Genomic DNA, 27134 nt, shown 5'->3' with positions numbered 1-27134 from the left:
CAACTGTAGCAACAGGGCTGAGAAACGCTTTTTAATCAGAGAAGCTGTAGCCTTTTTTAAAAGCCTAGAAGAATCCATAAAACCTTTTCCTCCATGCTTCTGACCACTTAAAAAAATAATGTACCTTCCATTTCTACCAACAATGTAATCTGGTTGGGGAGAAAGCAGTTGCTGAGACATAAGGCTGCTCCAGGCTCTTTGATCTGCACCCTGATGAGGGAACATTCCCCTCTGCTACAAGTCAGCTAACGAAGGGATGAAATTAGCTTTTATCCTGGGCACTTTCTTGAGGGGTGGAAAAAAAAAAAAAAGGCACTAATCAGCTGTCCTAGCTAATCAGTCATCTGGCTAATGACCTTTTGCCTTAAAACACTAAAATTTCTGAATGATGTGGAAAAAGGGAAACACAAACCAGTCCCCCTCTCTGGAGCTCAATGGATCATCTGGAATTGGACCTGGGAAGGTTAAATGGCAAGTCTGTATCCTGGCAAGGTGATAAATCTGTAATCAAGAGCTGCAGCTTTGGCACCTCAATGTGAACTTCATTACTTCCACAACCAAATTATATATTTTTTTTAACTAGAAACAGGCCACAAATAAAGTCAACCGTTAAACATTTTTCTTTGGAGAAAGCCATCATATATTTGTATCCTGAGTCCTCGTGAATTACTTAAACTTTATTAGGTGCTGGAAAAGGAGCTTCCCATGTTTCTGGTCTGCCGGTTAGAGAAGAAAGTAAAACGTGTAGAAAATTCTTCCACATTTAAGGAATTTAGCACTGATTTGCTCCAAAGGAGTTCGTTCATTCTCAACAAGTAAGCAAAAAAAATCATTCAAAATGGGGATAGATGTTGTTCAGGAATTCTGCCAGTGCAGCCCACTTTAATAACTAGCCCCATCAACCAATTTTGCTCCTGCAGTGTCTACCTGGGTGGAAGAAATCTGGTTCTCGTTCCCAGCAAAGGTCCATGTGGATTAGCCACAGATGGACACCTTCCTGAAGGCTGCCCCACGGAGGCTTGGACTGGCTTAGAGACGTAAGAAAAATGGCTCTCTCTAGAAAGAGGAAAGGATGGGATGTAGGAGAAGAAAAAAAAAAACAAAACAAAACTGGAGAGTAAATTAAACATTGGTATAAATTAATACCAGCCCGATAATTCATACAACGCGCCGGCAGCCCTCCGCGGCTCCCGGAACCAGGGTGATGGGGCAGGAACCACTTACGGTAGTGAGGCTCCATGTAACCGTTCCGGGGGTCCATGGCAAACACAGCCCCGCGGTATGGCACAGAGGGCTCGGCCAGGTGCGGCAGGGACCCATGGATCTCCTTCTTGATCAGCGAGGCCCTCTCCTCACTGGATGTCGAAGGCTCCTCGCTGATCTTGCCAAGCCCCTGGACACTCTGTGGCTGCATGGTGACTGCGTTTCTTCTCTCTCTGTGATAGGTCTGTCCAGGACTTTCATCCTCTGAAGAAAGAAGGAAAATGGAAGCTCTGTGAGCCACTTGAAGGAGCAATCCAAGAACAGTCATCAATTAGGTCTCCCTCTCCATCTCTCCTCCCCAAAAGAAGCCCTATTTCCCATTCTTGGCAACTTTGAAAGCTACACCATGATGACATATTCCACAGACAACACTGCTTATGAATGAGGGTCCAAAATACAAATCGGAGGCCTAAGGGGAGCAGGAAATGAGCCTATTAAGTTGAGATGGAGGGGGTCAGCAAATTATCATCACCAGCTTACAAGTGAATCTGCCAGGGAGGCTTTTCATTAGGGACTTGCCAATATCCCTGCGGGTCCCAAGTGGAGCTGCAAGTTTTGCCAGCCCGAGGCCACGGGTGTCCAGCTTCCCCCTGCCTGTCCCTCAGCTGGGCCGCTCAGGTATCAGGCAGCTGGGACACCCACTGCGCCTCTGGGTGATCAGCGGGTTGAAGGGCCTAAAGTGATCCAGAAGTTTTCCTGTTTTTGTTTTTTTTTTTAAGTCAGATCTGTAACCCAAGGGTTTAGTGGAGCTAGAAATGGGACACAAGACCCACTAGTTACAAGGGGTAAAGGTAAACCTACAGTACCCTTTGCAAGACACTTCTTTCTGCAGCCCATAGAACAGAGCCAAGAACCAAGAAGCAAATGGGGTAAGACTAATTCCCAGAGCAAGATGGCTCAGTGGGCGAGGGAGGATCAGTGATGCAGACACAAGCGCCGTCTCTGCTGGGGTCCAGACGCTGCTTCACACACTTACGAAACAGCTTGACAAAATTCCACATACATTCAATATTCCAGCTTCCTAATACTTCCGTTCCCTTTGATCTGTAGGAACTTCCCATCTACCCATTAGGGCTCTCTGCAAATGTGATTGGATGACTTTTCTAGAATAGCAGATCAAAGAGCCCATGCATAAAATTAAACCAAATGAGTGATCTGAACCCACAACAAATGGGCCAATTCATCTGTCAGAGTCATACACACATTCTGCATTACATACTCCCAAACAAGCTCTGCATTTCATCAGCAGACCGTGTTCTGGAAGGTAAGTGCTGATGGAGACAAAGCTGTTTGGGCACAGCTCAGACATCTAATCTGAGAATGATGTCCCATTTTTGATCTGAAATATACATATATATGTAAGTAATAATAGCGTTGTACATGCTGGATGGACAGATTTTGAGCACATCTTATCCCAACACAAAAACTGATCTTCAGAGTATTTCATAAAGCAGTTATATCTGGCTGAGAGCCCCTAAAAAAACAGGAAAAGTATGCTTTAGCAGTTTCATGGCTGTTTGTACAAATTCAGAAGCAAGGATAGCTATAAACACGGGCAAGCATGAAAATATAAACTATAGTCACGACTACATTTTGTGATACTAATAACTTGAACTACCCAAAGCCAGGAGCAATTTTAATCGTTCTGCTTGTGTCTGGGATTGGAAGAAATAAGCAATGTTTTGTTTTGTTCTCTTTTTCAGTCTAGCAAATGACTTGCAAAACAGAATAGACAATGAGGTATGCTTTGGTCTTCACAGTGAATTTGCTGACTACTGCTGGATAGCTACGAAACATTATTTAGCATTGTTTTGTGCAGATCTTCACCACCAAATCTTGTAATTATGGGATAAATGATGAGTTTAATCTATCAAGTAACTACTAAAAAGGAAAAAAAATGGGTGTAATCCCACATTTTCACACATCGATCTTTACAAGAGCAATTCAAACCATGCTTTTGCTAATTTAAAAACAAAGTACCAAAAAAAAAAAAAAAAACCCTACATTTTTATTTTCCCTTCTGACTAATACTTTTAGGCACCACTCCACCCTCGTACTTCATTAGCAATAAAGTTGCAGGCTATAGAATAAGGGTTTGCAGTTATGTAAAAGCAAAAGGGTGTCGAAAACATTAAAACTCTTAGTTCTGTTTTATAAAAATTCCTATAACCTACCAATGGCCAAAGTCATATTTTCCACTAATTTGCGCCTGTATAAAATCTTTATTTCCAATTTCAACCTGAAGTGAACTTGTAGCACTTAGGTGCAAATTCTGTAGAATGGACCTTCGTCTGGAGAGCCAGAGAGTCCTCACCAAGAGCCACTGAGACACATAATTAGCATTCTCTGGTTGAGATGAATAACCAAGCTCCACTAATCTGTTCCGAGTTGAAAACAGGATTCCCTTGACCTAATCTTCCTAGAAGAAATTAACTTTTCTTCTCTTAAACCTGCATCCCTATAATAGAGTGAGTTTCTTAGAAGCCAAGCCTTTATGATGAGCAGTTGAATCCAACTTCACAAATAATTGAATAATTGGCATGGTCTAACCAGAGTCCTCCCAGGTCCCCCCAGCCTCCGGGGAGAGGGAAGTAATTGGTGGGGCGGGATGGGTGGGTGGCGGGGGGAGTGGAAAGGGGGTGTCTTTTCAGCTAAGTGATTTTTTTCACAAGTACTAAACTTTAATTATTTTCTCACTGAGAGCTAAACTAACGTGTGTGAATATGAAAGTTATAACGAGAAATAAGCAAAGCTTAAACCCTTAATACGAGAAAAAATTATAACTAATTGCCTTAGTAAACGGCAGGCACGAAATTTTTGAGCGTGGCAACTTTCATCAGACTGACTTTTACAACAGTTGATGCTAACACACTCTTACCTACCCCCCTCCCCTCCAAAAAATTCCAGTAGACAAATATTTCATGAAGTTTACCTTGTGTATTGTTGCTACTGACGGGCACTCAGATCAAAACTTGACAGCGCACACGCTCCAGGATACAGACAGCTCTGAGGCTGGGGAGCACGCTCTCCACAGTGCAAGGGAAACTTTCCAAGCAATATTCCTGCCTGCTCTTATAAATTTAGCAACCCCTTCAGTCGGCCAAAAGACGAAAGCTGTCTAATCTTGTTCAGTTGTGCCGAGTTGTTCAATAAAGTTTGAGAGTCAGGGCAGACAGGCAACACCAGGCCAAATTATTGACAGAAACATACTGTCCACCATGGCAACAAGCAGAAGTCGGCTGCAAAAATGTAAGCAAACAGCCCAGTGCTCCAGGAGCATCTGCCAATGGACTTTAACGGCCAAACACAAGGGGACTGTTCGTGCTTCTCTATGTTCAACAGCTGCTAACTAGGGGCGGGGGCGGGGGGGTCACACGGAAACATGCAATTCACTAAAAAGTTTCGGGGAAAAAATTATTTTAAATACTGTCATCATAATCCCCCTTTTGTACCTCCCTCCTTGTGTGGATCCACATTCTAGTGGAAGTTAACAAAGTCCTGCCCCCAGATGGAGAGCTGCCCAGCCATCACATTTTACAAACTGTCCCAGACTTTCCAAACTCGTCCAAAGGCAACCGACGTCGAGTCTTCGTGCTCTGACCTCTGAAAGCTCAAAAGTCGCTTCGCTGCGCACGCAGCTTAGACCGTTCACAGTAAAGGCTTGAAGAAAGTGTGCTGCGTGAAGCAGGACTCGAACACGCACTCCTGGGCACGTCCTCACAAACGCCTCAGATAAAAGTTTCAGGCAGTTCTTCCAGTATAAAAATAAAACCCTGCACTGCATCACCGACTAGGAACACCCCCTGTCGCCCTAGCAAAATAAGCTGATGAGGAGCTCACGGTGCATGCACGTGGCTGCCTTTTTTTTTTTTTTTAAATTAACATCGACTTCTAAACTGCTCCCTTAAATCCCGTTTTAACACCATCACTCCTCTCTTGCCCCAAGACAAGAAAAGACTCAGAGTATAAGACAACAGGCAATACTTACAACTCGGACCCCAGGCTCTGGTTAGCTACTTTCTGCAAACTTCTCTTGGTGGGCTTTCTCTAGTGTGCAGACCCTCTAGGAACATTCTCAGTGTCTCCCTGCCTCCCACTTTCCCTCTCCCTCTCCCAGACAGTGCTGCTCCCATTAGATGAATTAAAAGTGGCTGGAGCCATGCTAAATTTAACAAGCTCATTAGTATTCTTTCTGAGTGCTTCCGAGTGAACTCTCTCTATTCAAGCCCCTCTCTCCAGCAAAAGGGTCAGGCGGCTAATCATTAAATCAAACTAATGTCACCCTATCCCAATCAGCCCGAGAGAAGGAGGGTTTATTATTTCAGTTTATGCTAAATAAACGGTTTTACAAATGGTCCCCAAGCAAGGTCAACAGCAGCTTCAATTACAAGACAAACTTAACAAGAGTTGCTATAAACCAAGTACTCTGTATTGACTTAAGAACAGGCTCAACTCCACGTATTACCACTAGCAGGGTTATACGGGAATGCATATTGTAAAATAAAGGATGGGGGGGGGGGGCTTCTTTCTTTGCCAGAATTTGCGACTGCACAACGACTCCTCATTCACCTGTCTCCAACCAGCTAGCCGCTCAGCTCAATTCACCCCACACAAAGGCTAGAGCCCAGACCTCAATGGACCGAGTGAAACATGTTCAAAACTAGGCTCTCTATTGTGACTGAATTTCTTAACATCTTTTCAAAAAGCGGAGAATGCCTTGAGGCTAAAGGAAGAAACAGGCTAATGGTGAATTGGGAATTCTGAGCAAATTTCAGAGCCCTTTCCTCCTAGCTTTTGAGGTTGAAAGCAAGCTCTTTCCTTTCAAGTTTCAAAGTCCTTTTTCCTCCCGCAGTGTCACAGAAGGATTTGAAAAGAAGGTAATTGTGCTCGCAGTCTCCCTGATCAGAGCTTACGTCCTATTTCTGGTATTTCGGAATACTTCTTGCAATAATAGTGCATATAGCTCAATCCCTTAACCGGCCTGCACTCTGCAATTGCTCATTAAATGAACAATTGCGGGTATAAAATGCCTTTTATGTTCAAGGTCTGGATATAAGATAAGCATTCTAGGACTCTAAATTTGGTTTACTAAGGAAACTCTCCATCATTAAATTACAAAACTGAAGTCAGAATATCAGGCTTTCCCAGAAAAGTGGCACTCAGATTTCGGTGAGCCCAAAGGAGAGGCCAATGGGGGTGGGGAGGGGAGGAGGCAACAAAATGTTAAGGGGGCGGGGGCACAAAAAAAGACTGGATACTCAGATTTCTAGCCGAATGGGGCTTCTAACAAGAGAATAATATTTCCATGCTTAAGGAGGTCTGAGTTTGTGAGACTGCACCACTTCCATATGGAATGATATAATAAAATCATCTTCAAGTGTATTAAAACATAGATCTGAGGCTCGGTCAATATGCAGATTGACTACGCCTGACCCCTCACAAGGCAGACGTGGTCCCCTTCCTTAAGCAAAGAAAGACTCCTTCAGGGCCACAGAATGTGATCATCTCTGCCATCTCCCTGGATCCTCACAACAATCTGTGGGACAGGAGACCAGGTCCATGAACAGGTTGCCTGTTTCCAATGTGGTAAACGCGCAAGGAAGGGATGCAAGAGGCCTGACCAGGCCACACGGCGCTGTTCACAGGAGGGGAGGTCTATTTGTGGACAGGGTTTGGGAATGATACCTGTATGCACTCCCAGGCTCCACCACCACCACCACCACCAGAAGAAAACAGAAAGTAATCACAGGTTTATGCATAGACATTTTCAAAACTCTGACACTCCCCCATCAGAGTTTTATGACTATAACCCACTCTTGGGAAACACCCAGGGGGCCCAAATGACAACTCGATGGTGAGACGTCTGACCTCAGGGAGTCGGTACCATGGAACTTGCCCGCCACAGGGGCGTGAAACACATGCACACCCTCCACCCAGCCGCACCCCCACCGCTCGCATGCAGAGGCTCAGCCAATGGCGTCTGTGCATTCCTGCAGTTTTCAATGTGCTTCCACGAGCCTGGGGCCCCACCTTCCTGATCTGGGCAAGAAACAGCCCCATTTTCTGCTTTCCTCCCAGGAAATTGCCTCGCTGGGTTTGGAAAGAGCATTATTTCATTTTTTTTTCCCTATTATGCATTTGTTGCATCTTGTCAGCTTTATTTCTTTGGTTATTTACATTTCGATGTTCCTTGAATAAAAACCAGCGGGATCCAGGTTCTAAAACCTCGTCTCCCTCTTTCAGAATTCTCCCCATGACTTGGACCAAAAAGAGGCCAGAAATGAAAAAGAGAAGAGGCTAAGTAGATTCAGAAGGATCGTAGAATTAAGCCGTGAAGGAGGAATAAAGTTCCTGTAGTTTTTAGAAGCACAGTCTTGCCTCTTTGCGCCTAGACAACAGTTATCCCTCAGCCAGGGGCTGCTCCCTAGAACGTCTGGAGCTTGGCTTCCACAGGCAGCAAGCAAACAATGCCTTCTCTAAGAACATTTCCAGCGCCCTTGGGGTCACACATCGCCCTTGTGCAGCTACACATACATCTCCCATTGACAATGACTGATGACAGAGGGAGTGGCCCAGATGGATCAGGAGTGAGCGCTCAGCTTTGTCTGCAACCTTTAAACCAACTGCAGGGCCTGCAAGACGAGGCCAGCAGCAGGATTTGAAGCTCTGGAGAAATTCCAGTGGCAACCCTCCCTCCAAGATTACCGGGTAGCTCGCTCTTCCTGCTTTCTTCAAGCAGGAGGTCCCAGGTGAAAGGAGAGAAAGTAGAAAAGGCTGTCCATCAGAGGCGTGCAAGTCCCGTAATTGTTTTAACATATCTAGAGTTCTTTTGGCAAAGAACAAAACGGGGTCTAGATTGACCAGCATCCTACCGGCCCCTCACCAGAAACCACTTGCTCCAAAGAGCAGGTTGGTGCTCATAGCCAGGCTAATTTCTCACCTCCCTCCCTGCTACTCTGCTTACAAAGCTCCATGCAACTTCAAAAGGGGTGCCTGGGATAGAAGAAAGTAGGCAGGGAAGGCAAGATGACAATTCAGATAAACTTAAGAGGCCAACCCAGCGATGGCTGTGAGCCCCACTGCAGCCCAGAGCTCTGAGGGCACACGCAGCAAGCGGCCTCCTGCCTTCCCTAAAGATGATACGATGAGGGCTCCTTGCCCATCTGGAAAATCAGGAGCCAATAACACACTATCAGCTTGTCTGAGGCCTCACCAAGCATGCCCCGTGGCCTCCAGGGTTTCCATGCCCTCTCCTCCGTGCCTCGGAACACTCACCAATCCGAGGTCAGCACCCCTGTTCCCCCTGGCTCCTGGGCGTTGGTGACAGGGACAGCTAAGTGCTCCTGTGACTCGGCGAACTCTACCCAACATGCCAGGGCGTTTAAGTCCCAACCCAAACCCAGCGGTACTAACCAACTTCTAATGTTCCAGACAGACAGCACTAGCCAAGTCCCGCCTACACCAGGGAAGAGAAAACAGATGAAACGGGCCCCTGATGGTCCCTGCAGGCTGTCCTGTAAAAGGGGGGAGGAGATCTTCCTTCGTTTCCACGAGCCTGTGAAGACCCTTCCTTGAATTAAGAATTCCGAAATGTCATGAAGCTTCTTCTATTAGCCTGCTATTAGTTGCCAGTCACTGCTTACACAGAGTGAGTTAATTAGGGACATCAAAGGCAGGACAATAAATTCTCAGGAGGGCCACATCTTTTTTTCCTTCTGCTTAATAGCGCATTTATGCCTATCTGTGAGTAACAGTCTCACGAACATTGAAGTATTAGAGATTTGTTGGAGAACTTGGTGTTCGTCTTTTAGAAGCAAAAAATAAAGAGTCTCTCTCTCTCTCTCTCTCTCTCTCTCTGCACCAACAGATGTGAGCAGCGGAGATTCCATAACGAGACCCACAACCAACCGTTTAACAGAAACAATGAAAGGCCTGTTCACAAGGCCAGAGTGTGCAGGTTGTTGTTGCTACCCGCCGCGGCCTCTGATGGGACCGGTCCTATCACTCGGGAGATCCACCCCAGCCTGTTTAGCGGGAGGACTCAGAGCCTCCTCCGCCTTTAAAGGCATGCAGGAACATTCTGGCAGCACTTTGGGATGGCGGCTTCCAGGTCTGCACCCCTCCTCCCCCTCAAGATCAAAGTCCCATTCCCTAACCTTTCTACCATTTTTTAAATTGCAAGAATGAACACAAACTTAACTGGCTTCATCTGGTGTGTTTATGTTGCATGGTTTTTGTTTTTAGAAGACTGCATAATGAGAAAGCCTGAGCATATGGCGGTATTATATTTTTAATAAAATTTTAAAGACCGCGCTTACTCCATTGCAGAAATCAGACCCTCCTGGAGAGCACATTTAAATATCAAGAGAATATCATTATTGTACCGAAATGAGCTAGAGGCTCCATCCCTATGACAAGATTAGGGTAGGGGAGCAGAGCTCACCTTTGCTGACTTAGCTTCTGGGCAAGGCCAGATGGTACTGGGTCCAGTTTCGATAACAGAAGCTCCCTCCACCCACCACCCACTTTGACCTCAGCTATGAAATGTCATTTGAGAACCCCAAATCAAAGACCACATTTCGATTCTTCACAATTTTACCACAGGTTAGGCATGAGATTGCCTTTCCCAGCCTGCTTTACGTAGTCCCAGAAGTCTGCAACTACGTAAAACATTTTCAAGTCACGGCTCAGACACTGTGAGTGAAGCAGGAAGGACCACAAAACGTAATCCCCCCAGAGCACATCTTCACAGTCACAGCTAACACACGATGCTGTGGTACCCACTCCCCCAGTCAGGTAGGCACGGTGGACACCAACCACCCATCCTCCCTGCATCGAGACTGGGAACAAGGACACAAGTCAGACCTTTCTCCTGACATCGTTCCCGATTTCCAGGCACCTTCAGGAGAACCGAACGTCCCAACGCCGAGGGAATGGGTTTTTGTTGTTGTTGTTGTTGTTTTTCTAAGAAGTCCCAGTAAAAGCGATTAAGGAAACAAAAGACCAGATTCACTCACCTTTCTAAAGTATACATAATTCTGTTTTCACTCATTCTTCCTACCAATCTCTTTTCTCAAAAGCCTGCCAACTTAAACTACAACCATGTACCAGTTAATGACAGCTAACATTTACTTCCTGTGCGGTAGGAAGGGCTTCCCCTGTCTCACTTTCTCGTCATCGTAATTTGATTGCAAAGGCAATGTCATTATGCTCATTTGCTGGATGAGAAAACTGTGTGGCACAGGGAAGCTTGGTTACTTTCCCAGGTCACACAGCTGGTTCTCAGGCAGAACCTAGAGCCCAAGGACTGAGGACACCAAAGCCCACCCTTAAATATTTGGCTACTGGAACTCCCGACTCAGTGATAAGAAATAAAAAATAAACTTGTATTTGAATTTTGGCCCAAAATTAAAGTTTGCATAAGTCTACAAACTTCACAACCACCAAACTCTGCTGCTATAGGATGAAAGCAATCATAGAGAAGACCTAAATCATTGGGCATGGCTGTCTTCCAATAAAACTTTATTTATGGACTGTGAAATCTGATTTTTTATGTAATTTTCACACATCACATTTAAAATCTAACAAATCAGGGGCGCCTGGGTGGCTCAGTTGGTTAAGCATCTGCCTTCAGCTCAGGTCATGATCCCAGGATCCTGGGATCGAGCCCCACGTCTGGCTCCCTGCTCAGCGGGGAGCCAGCTTCTTCCTCTCCTTCTGCTGCTCCCCCGGCTTGTGTGCTCTCTCTCTCTGTCAAATAAATAAATAAAATCTTAAAAAAATAAAATAAAATCTAACAAATCATTCTTAGCTCTTGGGCCTTACAAAAATAGGTAGGGTACTGGATTTGGCCACAATGGAGGCTAAGTACTACCCTAAAGGACTATACATACTTTCGACATAAACCTTACACCCAGATAAGAACTGGGAACATTCCAGTAAAACTGTAAAAGCAATAGTATTGAGTGTTAGGAGGGAGACAGAGAAAGAATCACTTTCTCATACTATTAAAATATTTCCATAATTGGCTAGATGTATCACATGAGTCCACTTCTGGGATGCATCTTAAGGGGAAAAGTAGCGAAGAAGACAACGATTTATATTCAAGATGTTCATCACCATGTTATTTATAAGGAAAACTAGTTAACAAAATAAATTCCCATCATCTTATATGATGGGATATCATGTTATTAAATATAGGGCATTCAAGGATTTTAAAGAACATAGAACTTCACCGAGTACAGGTACCGCTCTGAGGCCTCCGTGCCAGTCCTATGAGGTGAGTGTGATTGTGATCCTCACTGCATAGGTACAAAAAGTGAGTCACACTTGTCCAAGGAAGCATAGCTAGAAAGTGGCAGAGCCTAAGTGAGAATCCAGAGTCCACTCACTTACCCACTAGACTACCATGCTTCCAAATCTCTGGAGGAAGTAAAAGTAGGAGGAAGAGAAATATATAATTGTTTCTATACAAAATTCCTAAATTAAAAAAAAAAAAAAAAAAAAACCTTGAAGGAAATGTACCAAAATAGCACGAAAATATTTCTTTTTTTTTTTTTAAAGATTTTATTTATTTATTTGACAGAGAGAGACACAGCGAGAGACGGAACACAAGCAGGGGGAGTGGGAGAGGGAGAAGCAGGCTTCCCGCCGAGCAGGGAGCCCGATGTGGGGCTCGATCCCAGGACCCTGGGACCATGACCTGAGCCGAAGGCAGACGCTTAACGACTGAGCCACCCAGGCGCCCCAGCACGAAAATATTTCTATGGATTATTTTTTTCTATATGTTTCTGTATTTCCCAATCACTTTGGACGACAGAAATAGCTGGTTTATTTTACTTCTTACTTCTATCACAGTATGACCTTTACAGTAAACCTCTAGGGAAGTCCAAATTAAGTTCGCATAGGTTGAACAATTATCCCACACATTTATCTCCTGAAGGCTTGTTTTAAATTATTTATCCCACCTCTTAAAATCCAAGTGCCTGGCAGGCTTTTCTTACACCTATTAATAACTCTTTATGCTGATACTGGGCTGTATAGAGGTTTCAATAAACTTGTTTATTTAAAATATGATGATTTTTAAGATTTATTTATCTACGTAGTAATCTCTACCCCCAACGTGGGGCTCGAACTCATGACCCTGAGATCAAGAGTCACACGCTCCCTCGACTGAGCCAGCCAGGCGCCCCTAAAATTATATGATTTTTTAAAAAAGATTTTATTTATTTATTTGACAGAGAGAGAGAGCACAAGCAGGGGGAGCTGCAGAGGGAGAGGGAGAAGCAGACTCCCCACTGAGCACGGAGCCTAATGCAGGGCTCCATCCCAAGATCCTGGGATCATGACCAGAGCTAAAGGTAGATGCTTAACCGACTGAGCCACTCAGGTGCCCTTATATGATTAATTTTAATTATTTCATAGCGATACACAAGTGCCTTCCAAACAATACCTAATGCTCTAACATCCCTCCCTGCCACACTTGGTCACCCAGCTTTCGTCAGGCCATCCCGAAAATGTGTAGAAGGGAAAATGCATTACAAAGGATCATTACTACCCTGGCTCTTGCTTACAATTACTGAGCACTTACTAAAAGCCAGGTTGTGTGCAAAGTGCTCCGTCTCCATTAATCCCACTGAATGCTCACAGGCCCATAAGGTATGCAGTATCCATTGCCCCAGTCACTCAGGTAAACATCCCGAGGCTCAGCAAGTTTAAGCAACCTGCTTGGAGTCATACTTCAGGTAAATGGCCAAATCGGCATGACTCCCATCTATTATAAAGGACTAGTAACCCCTGCAAAGTCTCTGAAAGCCCTCAGAACACTGATTTGCCTCCTTTCCTTCTATACGTATATGAGAAGATTATCATCATTGTTGAAATTATTCTCCCTCTCCCTATAAAAGTTATCCGGAAAAGATACTCCAGACAGTAATCAAATGACCTATTACCTTTCCACAGACTTTCTGGGTTCTGAATAGCTAGCTATTCTGCAAAGGAATACTTAATATTGTCTTTGGCGGGATTGTGTTGCAGGCTTGGATGCAAGAAGCAGTCTGCGTACTTGGTTTGCATTCAAGTTAACAACAGCTCCAACAGTTAGAGCTGTACATCGTTTGTGGAAAGGGGCATATGTCCAATAGTTAAAGAAGCATATGGTTTATAGAGAAATGGGGGAAACTTGTGCATGGAAGCAGCTTTGCTTGGATTATTTACCAACAAATGAAAGGCCCTTCATGCCGCCCCAGAGCATACTCCCCTCCCACAGGTTGGAAAGGAATGCTGAATGAGTCAATAAAATCAGCGTCACACTAAGCAGAGACCTTCTCCCCAGCGAAAGATGATTATCGAATTATAGCAAATTTAAGAAAGTTTTCTCTCTTTTTTTTAATCAAGAACAAAACCAGACTACTTCTTAAAATGCACTATTAGGAATCGTAACTTTCCTAAAAGTGCCAGATATATTTCCATCCATGCAATATTAAAACTAACAAGCGTCTTTTCAATTTCTTTTAATGATGGGGTATGCAATAAAAATACAGCAGTGCTTCATTTAGCCAAAGGAGCTGAAGCAAAAAGAACCAAAATAAATAAATAATAAACTTACATGGGCCACTTACCAAAAATAAAATCATTTAATTCAACCTTTTACAGGAGGTGCATGTAGCATTTTGAAAGCAAAAATTCTCATAACACAAAGCTTTCCACTTGAAAATCACTGCCAGGGGCTGGAACCGGGGCAGGATGTTATTTCTTTTTCAATTTATTTTTTAATGTTTGGGTATTAATGACATCAACTGCCATGTCATATAATAAGGCAACATGGCATAATAAAAAGTTAGAAATGCACGTCCCCAGACTAGCCTCCAGCACTTCATCGGTGTGTGACCCAGGGTAACTTAAAATACAGCAGACTGTCAGTTGCCTTTCGTAACAGGCAAATAATAAAACTTGTCCCTCTGACTTGATAGGGTTTTCTGAGGGTTAAAAAGTGTCTGAAAAAGATCTATATAAACGATGGCATTTATGAATGCCAGGCACCACCGCTAATCTCATTATCTGTTTGATAATGACACAAAGCAGGACGGTGGGCTGCAAGTGCCCCAGGACTGGAGCCAGGAGGCTGAGCTCCCCAACTTCTTCCCCTTAGATAAGATGATACATCACAAGTCAGTCCACTCCCCCAAACCACCGCCCCAGGGAACAAATCAGCGTGTCTACCTTCACAGCGAACCAGCCTAAACATCGGCAGCGCAGCGTTCCTGCTGTTTCAGGAAAAGATTCATGTTAATGACCTGTAATTACAACTGATCATCTCTTTCACCTACTTCTTTGATGTATCCTGGGTCAGGCTCATAATCAACATTTACAGAGCATGCCTACTTGAAATTTGCATTGAGAAGATCTATCTCTTCTCTCCTTGGTTTTCTAGGATGACTGAAGACACTGGAATATTCCTAAGAAAACCATTTTTTTTTTTGTTTCTCCATAGACAATATTTACTAAAAAAGATTAAGCAAATTCCTTGAGGGTGACTGTTGGCAACCCCCGCCCACTGTTTCTGTACTCCCTATGGGCTAAGAGTGTATTTTACAGTTTAAATGGCTGCAAAAATCAAAAGAAGAGTATTTTATGATACAAGAAAATTATGTGAAATTCAAATTTCAGTGGCCACAAATACATAGCCAAGCTCATTCGTTTTCCTATCATCTCTGGCTGCTTTTGCATTACAAGAGCAGAACGGAGTAGTGACAGCACCAATGGCCCATTCAAATCCTGAGATTGATAGTAGCTGGTCCTTAATGGGAAAAAATGTGCCATCCTTTGACTTCCCTGTCTCAGGGCATGCTAGAACACCCATTAGTGAGATGATGGAGCATACCCGGGAAACATACAAAATAAGGCAACGCCATTTTCAAAGAATGTAGTATTGAACTGATGCTTCCAAACCTTAAGATAACTCTAAGGTGGATACTGGTATCACCCCATTTTACAGATGAAGGAATCAGGTTTAGAGAGATGACCTTCCCCAAAGTCACAAGTCAGTAAGTTGGGGATAAAATCAGTTCCCCATGATTCTAACCCTGATAATTTCTATGGTGGTGAAAGAAGGATTCGGGCTTTTCTCATATCCCAGAAGAGAGAACACTTTTCATCTCTTTCCTCTCTCCATGAGCTATGTGCCGGGATAAATAATGAATTTTAAATATAAAATCTGAGGCGTGTGTGACTAAGGGTTGGACTTCTTATCCAGCTTAGCGTGTATCTGGAGTTGTTTAGGTTTTGCTTTCTTTTTTTTTAAGAACAATCACAAAACAAACAAGTACACATTTCTGTCAAAAATGCCACACTCTCGGGGCTCCTGGGTGGCTCAGTCGGTTAAGCATCCGACTCCTGATTTCGGCTCAGGTCATGATCTCGGGGTAGTGAGATCGAGCCCCATGTCAGGCTCTGCACTGAGCAGGGAGTCTGCTTGAGATTCTCTCCCTCTCCCTTCGCCCCTCCCCGCCACACCCAACACCCCACTCATACGCACACACCCACACGCTCTCTTACTCTCTCTCTCTCTGGAAAAAAAAGTGCCACACTCTTCTTGGAAGTTAAAGGGGACAGAGACCATTTCCCACACATGAAGCTATTCGAGGCACCTTTTTTCCTAGCACAAGAAAACGTACCCTCTGTTGAGCCAGGTATATCCCCTCATGATCTGTTTTGGAAGGCGGGATTACCCAGACTGCGCATACTTTTGCTAATAGGGATGGAGGAGGCGCTTGCGAGAATCAAGTGGTGAGACTTCCAATTCCCACCAAACTCGGACACTCCTGACCAAATGCAGCCAGGGTTCCCAGAGAGTGTTTTTGCAACTTGTATGAAGAACTGGGTCCAGGGGGTTTAGGTTTGGCTGAGTCGAAACACCGAGAACATACACTGGCTCAGGCTGGCTGTTCTCCATACTCCAGTCATACGGACACATCCATGTCTAGGTCCCCGCATGCCCCAGCACGAAACCTGACCATCTGAGAGGCGTAAAAACCAAAGGCTGTTGCCCTCACGGCTCCTGGGACTGTGGTTTTTCTAGACATGGAACTACTTGAGAAGAGAAGTACATCGACAGTGTTGGCACAGTGGACAAGTGGGAAGCGGGCATTGAGAGAAGGTCCTTCAGGTGTTGGAAGGTGGGCGAACAGACCAGGCGGACCTTCTAGGAGGAGGTTTGGGAAAGTCAGATTTTTCAAGAAGGCTGGGCAACCCTCCCCCAATCCCTCAGGGATACACCCGACTGAATAACACAGTCTTAACAGTTGCTCTGATGCTCCAAAATGCTGCACCTTGGGTTCGAGGGCATCTGCATAGTTCTGTTTGTTTGTTTTGTACTTTTCTTTCTTCTTTAATTCACATCTTGCTGACACAAGTGGAAATTCATATTTCTTGGCAGAAAAGCTTTAACTTTACTGCCAAGCCATGCAGATAAAAATTCTTCCATCCTCATCTCATTGCCTGGAACCGTTCTACTCAAGTCTTTGGGAAGAGCTGGAGAAGACAGCAACCCAAACACATAATCCAGGCAATTTTATTGTGCCTGACAGTTTTGTTAGTTCTACTGGGTCTCTTGAGTCTGTGCTGTAATTTATAGCGGAAAAAAAAATCCTAGTAAGGTCCAGCTAGCAAATGTAACAGCCCTCCCTATAAAATCAATGCATCACAGTTCATTCAGCAGAACATCAGCAACCACTGCAACTTCAACCCCGACTCAGAGAGAAGTTGCCTCCCCTTGGCCCTTAAGGAGTGCAGCCTCACAAAGCGACAGTAAAGGGAGCTCATCTTTATTTGTCTTCCTTCAGACGCCTGACTGGCTCTGGACTCCTGGGGAGGAGTGATCCAGGAGAGGAAGAAGGAAACACTTTTTTATATTTCCAACCCATCTTCAAATCTACACCACAAACCTATCTTTTCCTGTCAAATAACAGTATTCACCAATGATGGATCTTCCATCCAAACACTGTTTCTCTGAAACACTGGCCTCTTTCTGTAATATTCAGACTGTAGTCTTCTGTGCCAACAGCCTCATCAATGACTCCAAAAAAGAAAAAAAAAAAAAAAAAAACACACAAAAAACGAGACAGCCACTTACCTCTACACACCTGCCTTTCCTTTTTCTCTGATCCTTCTTTGCCCCAAATTAAAGAGTGATCTTCTAGTTCACCCCTGATTGCCACACACACACACACACACACACACACACACACACATCCCGCCCCGGTGCTGGCAAGGGATACTCATCCCCACCACTAGCTCGCCTCTTTCTTAGAGTCGCCTCTCTCTGATTTGCCTTTTCTCCAGCTAAGGCTTTGCTGGACCCAACACCGCCTCCATCTGATGCACCATCTCTCCTCCTTATACATCAGAATCACGGAACCACTGTCTTGACCTTGTACGGCTTGCACTCGATGCCTGAAGTTGTCTGTAATGTTTCCAAGAAGTGTCATTTGGCCCCCATAATGGCTTCCTCTCTGGCACACCGATGCTTAATGCTTTTCCACGGGCTGTTTGAGTAACCTTTGAGGATTTTTTTCTATCATTTAAATTTGAATGGTTCCAAAATGTGAATATCCAGGCCATTGTAAATTCATTAAAAGGGTAACTTTTAACGGGGTCTAACAAAAATAATCGCTGAAAAAATCCTGTACACACCCCTGTACTATGAAGCTTTGAAAGGTGGTATTTTGTTTGTTTGTTTTTAAAGATTTTATTTATTTATTTGACAGAGAGAGACACAGCCAGAGAGGGAACACAAGCAGGGGGAGTGGGAGAGGGAGAAGCAGGCTTCCCGTGGAGCATGGAGCCCAATGCGGGGCTCGATCCCAGGACGCTGGGATCATGACCTGAGCTGAAGGCAGATGCTTAATGACTGAGCCACCCAGGCGCCCCTGAAAGGTGGTGTTTTAATATGGTTGGATACTCCCAAGTTTCAATCCACTTAAGGCTTCTCAAAAGAGGTTTAGTTTTTTAAGTAATGAAACTCCACATTCTAGGAGCAGTTTTTATTAGTGTAAGAGAAAGCAATAATGCAAGATGAAGAATTAAAACCTATTCAATGGACTGTACTCCTTGGTGGATAAAGCAAATCTGTTGAAAACCTTTTGCTTTAGAGTAACCCCACTATCGAAACCAAGGAAACCACCAAAAGTTCTAGTAAAATACTTCCTTATCCAACACGAACTGTCTTGCTGTGTTCCTACTTGAAGGTTTTAGGAGTTAAAATAATTTGCAAAAGCATCAGGGTTTTCATGGGGGCTAGAGGGTTTTTAATTAATTGCTTTTTTAAAATATCCCCCTCAAAATACATATTCCTGAAGCCCAAACATGGAGCCATTTTTCCACATGAACACTGAAAAAAAACGAGAAACCAGAAGTTACAGAGCAGCTGAGTTTCACTGATCAGGCATGAAGAGACAAATGTGCCACACAATCTATCATGTCATTAAAAACGGTGCATTTTGGGGTCTCCTTCCCCCTTGTGCCACAACTGCACCTAGTTTCATTGAAAACTAGCTGCGGGTGACAGTACCTCCTGTTGCCACTCTGCCTCGTCGACCACAGAAAGGAACACCTAAAAATCCCCTTAAAGTGCACAAGTGAATTCTGTCAAGTCACCGAACATCCCAACATTCTGAAAACCTCAACCAAAGACGTAGAATCCAGCCTTGCAAAGAAACTTCAAACCACAGAAAAAAATGCACAACACTGGGAAATGGGTATCTTATGAATCCTAAAACCTCATACATTCCATCTTAATTCCAAGAGTGCAAAGCAAACTCTCGCGGAGTCCTGAAGACCGAAGCACTGTTCAAAGTTCCCATGATCCACTGCCTAAGAATCTTCCAGAAGCTCCTGTCATTCTTCTGCTCACAAACCTTCCACAAAGCCCGGGGTCTATAAGACCAACCTCGAGCTGCGTGGCCTGAATAAAGGCTCTGAGTGTGAGGAACCCCCCTCGGCCTCCGTCGTCCCCAGCCTCTGAGGCTGCACCTGTCCCTGCCCATTGCCCGCCAGGGCATCTCCCGCACCCTCCGTAACCAGCTACAAATTTGTACATCTCCACCACTAGAACCACTAGAACATGAGCTCCCTGTGGACAGGGGCTGGATCTTGCTAGCTGCGTTCTCTCTTACACCACGCATACCACGGGCAGTAGAGAATGAATTCCTCTATGGATGGGTCAGTAACTGAATGAATACACAGGAGGACTAACAGGTGCAGTCTAGCCGTGATAGGGAAGTCAGCTGCTGTGTTGTCTCCAACAGGGTGCAGCAGGACCATCTATCCAATCGGGGTCAAGTCCCAGAGGAAAGGACTCTGGGGTGTCCACGGGGGCCCCAGCAATGGAGCTCCAAGCAACAAGATGCCAGAAATGGAAGCACAGTTCTAAACAGGGGAGGGATGGCAAAGAAGGGAGTGAGGGAAGGAAATGACCTATGGCAGCATTTTGCCAGGGGTTGGTCCTGCCTCTTTATGCCCCTTTTACTGTTACCAGATTATCGATTAAGGACAGCTTGTTGCTACTCATCAGTTGAAGGCTGGTGTCCTTCACTGGCAGATAAAACGTTTAAGGACACCAAAGCAATGAGGATTAAAATAAGCAAACAGATGAAGGACAAGCCAGGTGGACAAACACACAGCTTTTCCACACACTTCCTCTCTCCCAACATCGCTGTCTCATCTCATCAGTAGGTAGAGATTTTTCGTGTGTTCCCTACTCACTTCATGGGAGTTACTGCGGAGATTAAAATTTAGCCCGTGCATATGAGAGAAGGACAAAATGATTCACAGTTTACAGAGATACCTATAAAATTGGAAATGCACCAACAAATTTTTGGCCCTCCTTGAGACCCTGAATTGTGAGGTTGGACATGTTTGCAGAATGTATTGATGGGTTTTAAAGAGATACACACAATTGATGGACTAAAGAATAACAATTTGAGAAATAAGCCTTTTTCCTACACATAGAGAGAAAGGGGGCAGTGGGGGAGGAAGGTAACTGCCAATTCCCTGCAAGGGTAGGGCATTTTTATGTAGCACATGGATTTCTTTTTTTTTTTTTTTAACTCTCAGTCTTTCATCTTCTCTCTGGTGAGGATTGCATTTGCCACAGGCTGATAAGTGAATGTGGCAGAACTTCAAAACTCATGTCAGCCAAAGAATCTAGAGACAGAGAGAAAAAAAATCAGACATAAAGCTGGTAAAAGGCAGATATAAATTTTTTTAATGCCTTTTATTTAATTCTACCAAAAGATCACATAGCAATGTGATCTAGATTTGGTACATCTCTCAAACTCGACTCACGCACGCACATGGCCTAAATCCAATTCATTACCCCAAAGATGTGGTTTTCATTAAACTAGTAAACCCAGGAAAGTTGCTTGTAAGGCCCATGTGTTAATAAACTCTTTCCTCTGAAGACAGTTTGAACCTTCAGTTCACTAGGGTGAGTCAAGAACTGATAAAGAAGAAAATAACAGGATGTAAAACATAATTCTCCACATAAAGATGATAGCCCAGCCCGAAGCCAACAGCCATTATCTACAATTTAAATCAGTCCTCTGCACCTTGTTAAGAGAACTTCACGACCCTCATCCTAACTAAAAGAAGTCTGCTGAAAGACAAAGCAAGAGCACGGTGCACTCAAGTTCAAGCTGCTCTTTACTTTGCTCAAGAGATGGGGGTGTAGGGGTGCAGAAGGACAGGGCCACATGAAGCTGGTTAAAACATCATCTAACACCAGGGTTACCAAGACATCGACTTGAATATTTACAACAGCACCATCTGTAACCGAAAATCTGAAACTGCCAAATGCCCGTCAGGGGTAGGTAGGAAGGAGTCATAAACTATGGCGTATTCACACACAATGGAATATCGTAAAGGTGAAAGAACACCTACAACTATACAAAATAGGGATGCAACTTGTAAACACCATGTAGAGGAAGAGAGAGAAGCCAGATGCAAACGTCTAAGGTACAAAAAGAGCCACATCCCATCGATGCTGGTGGAAGTCAGGGATCGGGGGCTTGAAGGTGCTTGCGGTGGTCTGTTTCTGGGGTTTGGTGCTGGTCTGTGAAAATCTACAATATGCGCACTTCCCCACACGCATACTTCCTTCGGTAAAAAGTGGTGTCAGTTCTAAAAACTTCCAGACCATTCCTAAACACCTTCTTCTTCAGAGTCAGCTCTTGGGCTTCCATTCCCAAGTGTTATTCTCTTTCTTAAATATAACACTTATAACTGTGTGTTTCAGGTAGCTTACTACAAATACATTCAAACCTGCACCATATAAAAAAGTGTGACTCTAGAACAGAAAAAAACTCCCTAATTGGCAGGAGTGGGGGGTGAGGGTGTGGGGATGAACAGGCAATTCAGTGAAGAAGAAATTCAAATGCACCAGAAAAAAAATAAGACATCGTTTTTTAACTTCATTACATAATGAAGGAAGTGAACACTGAAACAGGACACTGGTTTGTTTGTTTGTTTGTTTGTTTGGCCTTGATACCAAATTAGGAAGTGCTGATGAAGGCTGAGTAAAGGACAAAACACTACTGCCAACAGGGTAAAAGTAGTACATTGGGTATTGGGTACACTCACATTTCTGTCCACCAGTCTGGTGACCTGTATGACAAGTCTTAAATGTCTATACCAGATGGCCCACTACCCCCTTTGCCGGGGCCGTACCCAAAGGAGTAAGTTAGGTTCCAGGCACAGACTTAGCTTCAAGGACGCTTGCTGAAATGTTACGTCTAACAGAGGGAGAAACTCCTAAATGACCAACAACAGCAGAGTTAGAACATCCAGAGAGAAGAGAGAGGTGGGAGGCGAGGAAGGAAGCGTAGACCAAAATGGTAGCAGGCAATCACGAGTGGCTTTATTCTCTTCCACTTGCTTCATTTTCTAACGTTTTCCTAAAATTAAAAAAAAGTTTTCAAAGAATATTTAATTTTGGAATAAATAGGTCCTTTCAGAGCTATTTTGAGCTTAAATAAATCTGTTTCTTTGATAGAACGCATTGGCTCTTTAAGAGAGCTCTTGGTCTTTGTGAAATCTGAGTTAGCGGTAAAGAAGAGAGATGCCAGAATCCTCACCGCAATGGCCACCATCAAGTACTTGCTTGAGCATTTTTTTCTTCCCTTTCCTAAATCCCCCTCGGGGGTGGGAAGGAGGCATTACACACTCTTTGAGCTCATGCCCAGTTTAACCCTGATTCCCCAGACAAAATACAACCGTGAGGATTCATGTGTCTCTCCTCCCTGCTGCAAACACCCAGCTGACTCAGCACACGGCTATTTATTAATCATTCTACGTGCAATCACGCCATTCTAGAAAAACGGCCATGTCTTCCACTGCAAACTCACTCTGTTTTCCAGCTCTTCTGACCTATCTGTAGCTCTGGCCACTGTACTGTCAGGACCCTCTGTCCAGCTTCTCACCTTAGCCTTGACTAATTGTTAGATTCAAAAGCAGCCTTGATTGCAGAATTTTCAAGGATTGCTCAGAACTCTGGATGAGATGTGATTTCATGGCCTTTTCTATCATTTAAATAAATGTATCAGGGGTTTCACTAAATGGTATGTGTTTGCCTTCTGTAAGTGAAAACTTCGGGATTCTAAAAATCCTTTCCTGGGCGCCTGGGTGGCTCAGTTGGTTAAGCGACTGCCTTCAGCTCAGGTCATGATCCTGGAGTCCCGGGATCGAGTCCCCCATCGGGCTCCCTGCTCCGCAGGGAGCCTGCTTCTCCCTCTGACCCTCCCCCCTCTCATGTGCTCTCTGTCTCTCTCATTCTCTCTGTCTCAGATAAATAAATAAAATCTTTTAAAAATAAATAAATAAATAAATAAATAAATAAATAAATAAATAAAAATCCTTTCCTATGAGGAGAACTGAGGAGATAATGAGTCGAAGTACGTAAGGAAGGAATTAGGCAGGAGAGTGTCCAACTCCAGAGTTGTCACTACGTTGAAGCAATGTGAAGATACACATGTGTAGAAAAAAGGAAAGTGCTAAAATGTTAATTTTCACCCATCCGTGACTAGTGGAATAAGGGTGAATTTCAGTTTCTTTTGCTATGGTTTTCAATACTTTCTACGTCGATTAAGTACTGCTTTGTTATCAGAAAACCATAATCAAATGCTCCGGGACACAGAAAGTGCAGTAAGACAGAAAGAACAGAGGCTGAGTAGCAAGGGCCCTGGGATTCAGGGCTTCTCCCAACACTCAAGTTTATAGTTTCCAAAGCTTCCTTCCAAAGGTATTCCTTCCAAAGGTATGCCAAAGCTCAGCACCTGAGTCCCCTGAGGATTCCCTTTCTCACTGCAGAAAACATTTGACATCTATTATCCATACGGGGGTTAGATACAGGAAAAATGAGAGACCCAAGAGCGTATTTTATCTGTTTCTACTAGGAATTCTCACCTACATTATAATGGTGTCTTTTTTTTTTTTTTTTTTTTTTTACCCACAGAAGTTAATCAGAGTGTACCCCCACACTGACTCTAAGAATAAAATAATGTGAACAACTCCAAAATGAGGCAGGGGAAGCCTGCAGAATTCACACCTGCTGCTCAAGTCCCAACACCTCATTTCAGCCGGCTCCCCTGGGTGCCTTCACTGCCCGACCACAGGCCTGTGGGCGAGGAGACAGAGAACAGCCATAGACGGTCAGGGTGGAGGATCCCCAGAGTTGGAGGGTTTGTACAACTGCATTTTTTTTTTAATTCATTTATTGATTTGTCAGAGAGAGAGAGCACAAGCAGAGAAAGGAACAGACAGAGGGAGAAGCAAGCTCCTCACTGAGCAAGGAGCCTGATGCAAGACGCAAAACTGCATTTCTATCAATCAGCAGAATTAGACGGTGAGATTAAAGAGTGTAAACACTTCATGGGCTACAGGGATGAAATGGTCTCAAAATCATCCTCAGCATCGCCTCCCTTGGTCACAGCCCATCCCGAGGCTCTGTACTGGGTCATGTGCACAGCAGTGGAGATGGACCCAGCTCAGACATCCCAACTCCCCCCCATCCGCCCTCTGACCTGGGCTCCAACACGCTGCCTGGGAGTAGGGGAAGAGCCTTCAGCAGCAGAGCCGAGATTTTCCTTTGACTCAAGCTAACACAATTCACCATTTATTGTTAGCACCTTGTATTTAACAGGACACTTGAAGAGTTTTGCATTCACCTTCTATCTAACATTCTGCAGCAACCTTGTGAGCTAGCCCTGCACATTTTACAACCATGGAAACTGAGGCTCAAAGAGATAAAGCCCCTTATTCAAAATCCCATCATGAAGAAATAGCAGTCAGAGTGAGACAGACCACTAGTCAAGGCAGGTGGCCAAGGACTGCAGGCTTCCTCCCAGCCGCATCTCCGGCAGCAGCCTGCCCTTTGGAGGGGGCACGGCTGTCAGCCTCTTCTGCTGGTCCTTCTCTGTCTTCCTGCCAAGTCAGGCTGTCATGACAATGGTTATGTTTTCAATTTGCATCCTGCCACAGGTAGATGCCCTGTAGGTGCTCCTGAAATGCCTGCAGCCTGGCTCATCTGGGGAGATGGAGTCTCCACGAGCACTAGCCTGGGTGAGCAGAGCCGTCCTTGAGACACACGGGCAAGGACCGTCCACAAGAATCAACCAAATAGCCGACCACACTCTGAGAGCTCTCCAACATCGTGTCTTCCCTCACATCCCATGCAACTTTCAGTTACTTTCTTCTAAGGCCCAAGTCTGGCTCCAATTTCTGAAAAGGGATTTTTTTAAACCGTGTTAATATTACCTTTATGGCCTCTACAATAAATCTGTGGTCCAGCACAGAGCTGGGTAACAAGTTTGCAGTCTAGTTTTGCTGCCCCTTTATTCGGATTTAGAAGCAAATACATAGCATAATATTCTCCAATCATTTTTCTTCTGTATTTTCCCATTTTCCTTCCCTTTCTTCACTAGCATGCCAACATGGACCTGTCAGAAGACTGACTAGAACATTCCAAACCAGGTTCCTTTCATGAGCACAAAGGCTTTTCTGAGCCACTGATTCCCCCCAAACCAGAAAGAACTTTGGGGAATTCTGTAGGAACTCTATCAACCAAAATACAGCCGATGGCCTCAAGAAGCATCTGTGTTCACTCCAAAGAGGAAGAGACCCGGGGTGGATAGGGGAGGAAAGTAAAAGCTGTCAGAACCTGAGAACTAAGGCAGAGCTTGTCCATTTCGGTTCTTGCAACTTTCTGTGTTTGGTCGTTAGATCCTGGACACACACTTCACCACTGCCACGTGGCTTTTGTTTCTGAGACATGTTGAGGGATTACAGAAATATTTGGCCAACCATGACAATTCTACAAAATACCCTGATTTTATATTTCTTCCAAAGGACAGAAAGGGCAATGCAAAGCAGATTCCTGATGGTATTTGACTAAAAATAAATAAGTAAATAAATAAAGGATGGTTTCATGTATTCTGCAGGATAAAAGCTTTGCAAATATGCACAAGGCATTTATAGTTAGAATTCCAACTGTTCAAAAATTTCAGATGGCCATTTTATCAAATTTAAAATCAATTAAGGATGGCCATCACCTGTTACTATCTGGGCAACTAGTTTTTCTTTTCTGACTTATTCCGCCGAAACCAGGTCACCTCCCCCATCCCCAATAATACGAATTTCACTGGACAACTCTTATCTGTGAGAAAAATGGGGAACTGACCCTCCAATTCCAATTTCCTGACTTGTTTACTGGGAACGCTGGTTCAAACTGGATCGAGAGAGCCTTGCACTGCGTGTCAAACTTCTTTCAACTGAATTCGCCTCTCCGCAGCCTCCACCGACGTGGCCTGATGCATCCCCAATGCCTGTTTATTCGTTCCCTCCCCTTGAAACGTTCAAAGCTCCATGTTGTTAACCAGCTGGTAGACCCGAGCGAATCCTCATAAATCAGCCCCTTGCCAGCCGACCTGGGAGTTCATGGTAGCTCTTCGCTGACACACAGAGCAATAACTGAAGCGCATTTCGGTTCACAAGAAAAGCCTTCACATGTTCGCAGACCGCCTCTTTCATCTGTCGGTTCAGTTCGTGTTTGATGAACTGTGTTCGTCAACTGCCCCCCGGGGCCGCACAGAGGGTGACGGGGCAGCCGTGGAGCCTGGCTGCCGGGTTCAAGGCCGGCGCCTCTCTGCACTCAGTGCCGGTCCCTCCTTTGCAAGGCGGGCACAGGCAGTGGGCTCGCTGCGAGGATGCACGTGAGAAGCGCGCTATAGATGTTCGTTCTCAGAACTGACTCACTCTCACCCCGTGCTGCAGATGGTATGTCTGCAGGGCACTGGATGTCTCTGCTGCCTGATTTATATACATTCAGCCCACTACCTGAGAGGTGCACCCGTTTTGAGCCCATTACGTTCCAAGAGAGACCTTGAGGCTAGCTGATCAAAAACACACCACGTGTGTGATACTTCATCCACCCCCGGGTCTGTAACCCACAGCAATAAACGTTTTTAGCTGCCATTGAGCAGTGATGCTGGCGTGAATAAAGTGCACTGGACTAATTCCCCCAAAATGCTCGCCTGCCACACCTCCGTCCAGTGTGTGTGAGCGGAGGAAACAAACATTACCGCTTTGAGCATCAGTTTGAAAAACGGATGGTGACAGCAGATTCCCTTATGAAACTTTTGTGAGCAAGAAACAAGTTTAGTTATATAGACTTCTATGGAAGAGCAAAAACTGTGGGAGTAAGTTTGTTCCAATTCGCCTCCAAAGATGAATAATAACACAGCAACATCAATAGCTATTGAATGTCAGACTATGCAAAACCCTTCACAGCTCCGATTTCCTTAAATCCTCACCACAATCTT

The 27134-nt window shown here is 44.5% G+C and overlaps 1 protein-coding gene across 2 annotated transcripts in view; it reads right to left on the bottom strand.

Moving 5' to 3' along the window:
• Window positions 1-27134, bottom strand: part of GLI3 (GLI family zinc finger 3) — a 273042-nt gene that overhangs the window by 183001 nt on the left and 62907 nt on the right. For both annotated transcript variants that reach the window (XM_035026515.1, XM_035026516.1), the window contains exon 3: window positions 1225-1467. In XM_035026515.1, coding sequence (XP_034882406.1) covers window positions 1225-1467 — 243 coding nt within the window. The remainder of the gene's footprint in view (window positions 1-1224; window positions 1468-27134) is intronic.

The sequence above is a fragment of the Mirounga leonina genome, unplaced genomic scaffold, assembly GCF_011800145.1.
Source record: "Mirounga leonina isolate KUSES-001 unplaced genomic scaffold, KU_Mleo_1.0 Mir_199, whole genome shotgun sequence".
In the NCBI taxonomy this organism is placed as follows: Eukaryota; Metazoa; Chordata; class Mammalia; order Carnivora; family Phocidae; genus Mirounga; species Mirounga leonina.
The sequence above is the reverse complement of the archived record's forward strand: the minus strand, read 5'-3'. Positions and strand labels throughout refer to the sequence as shown.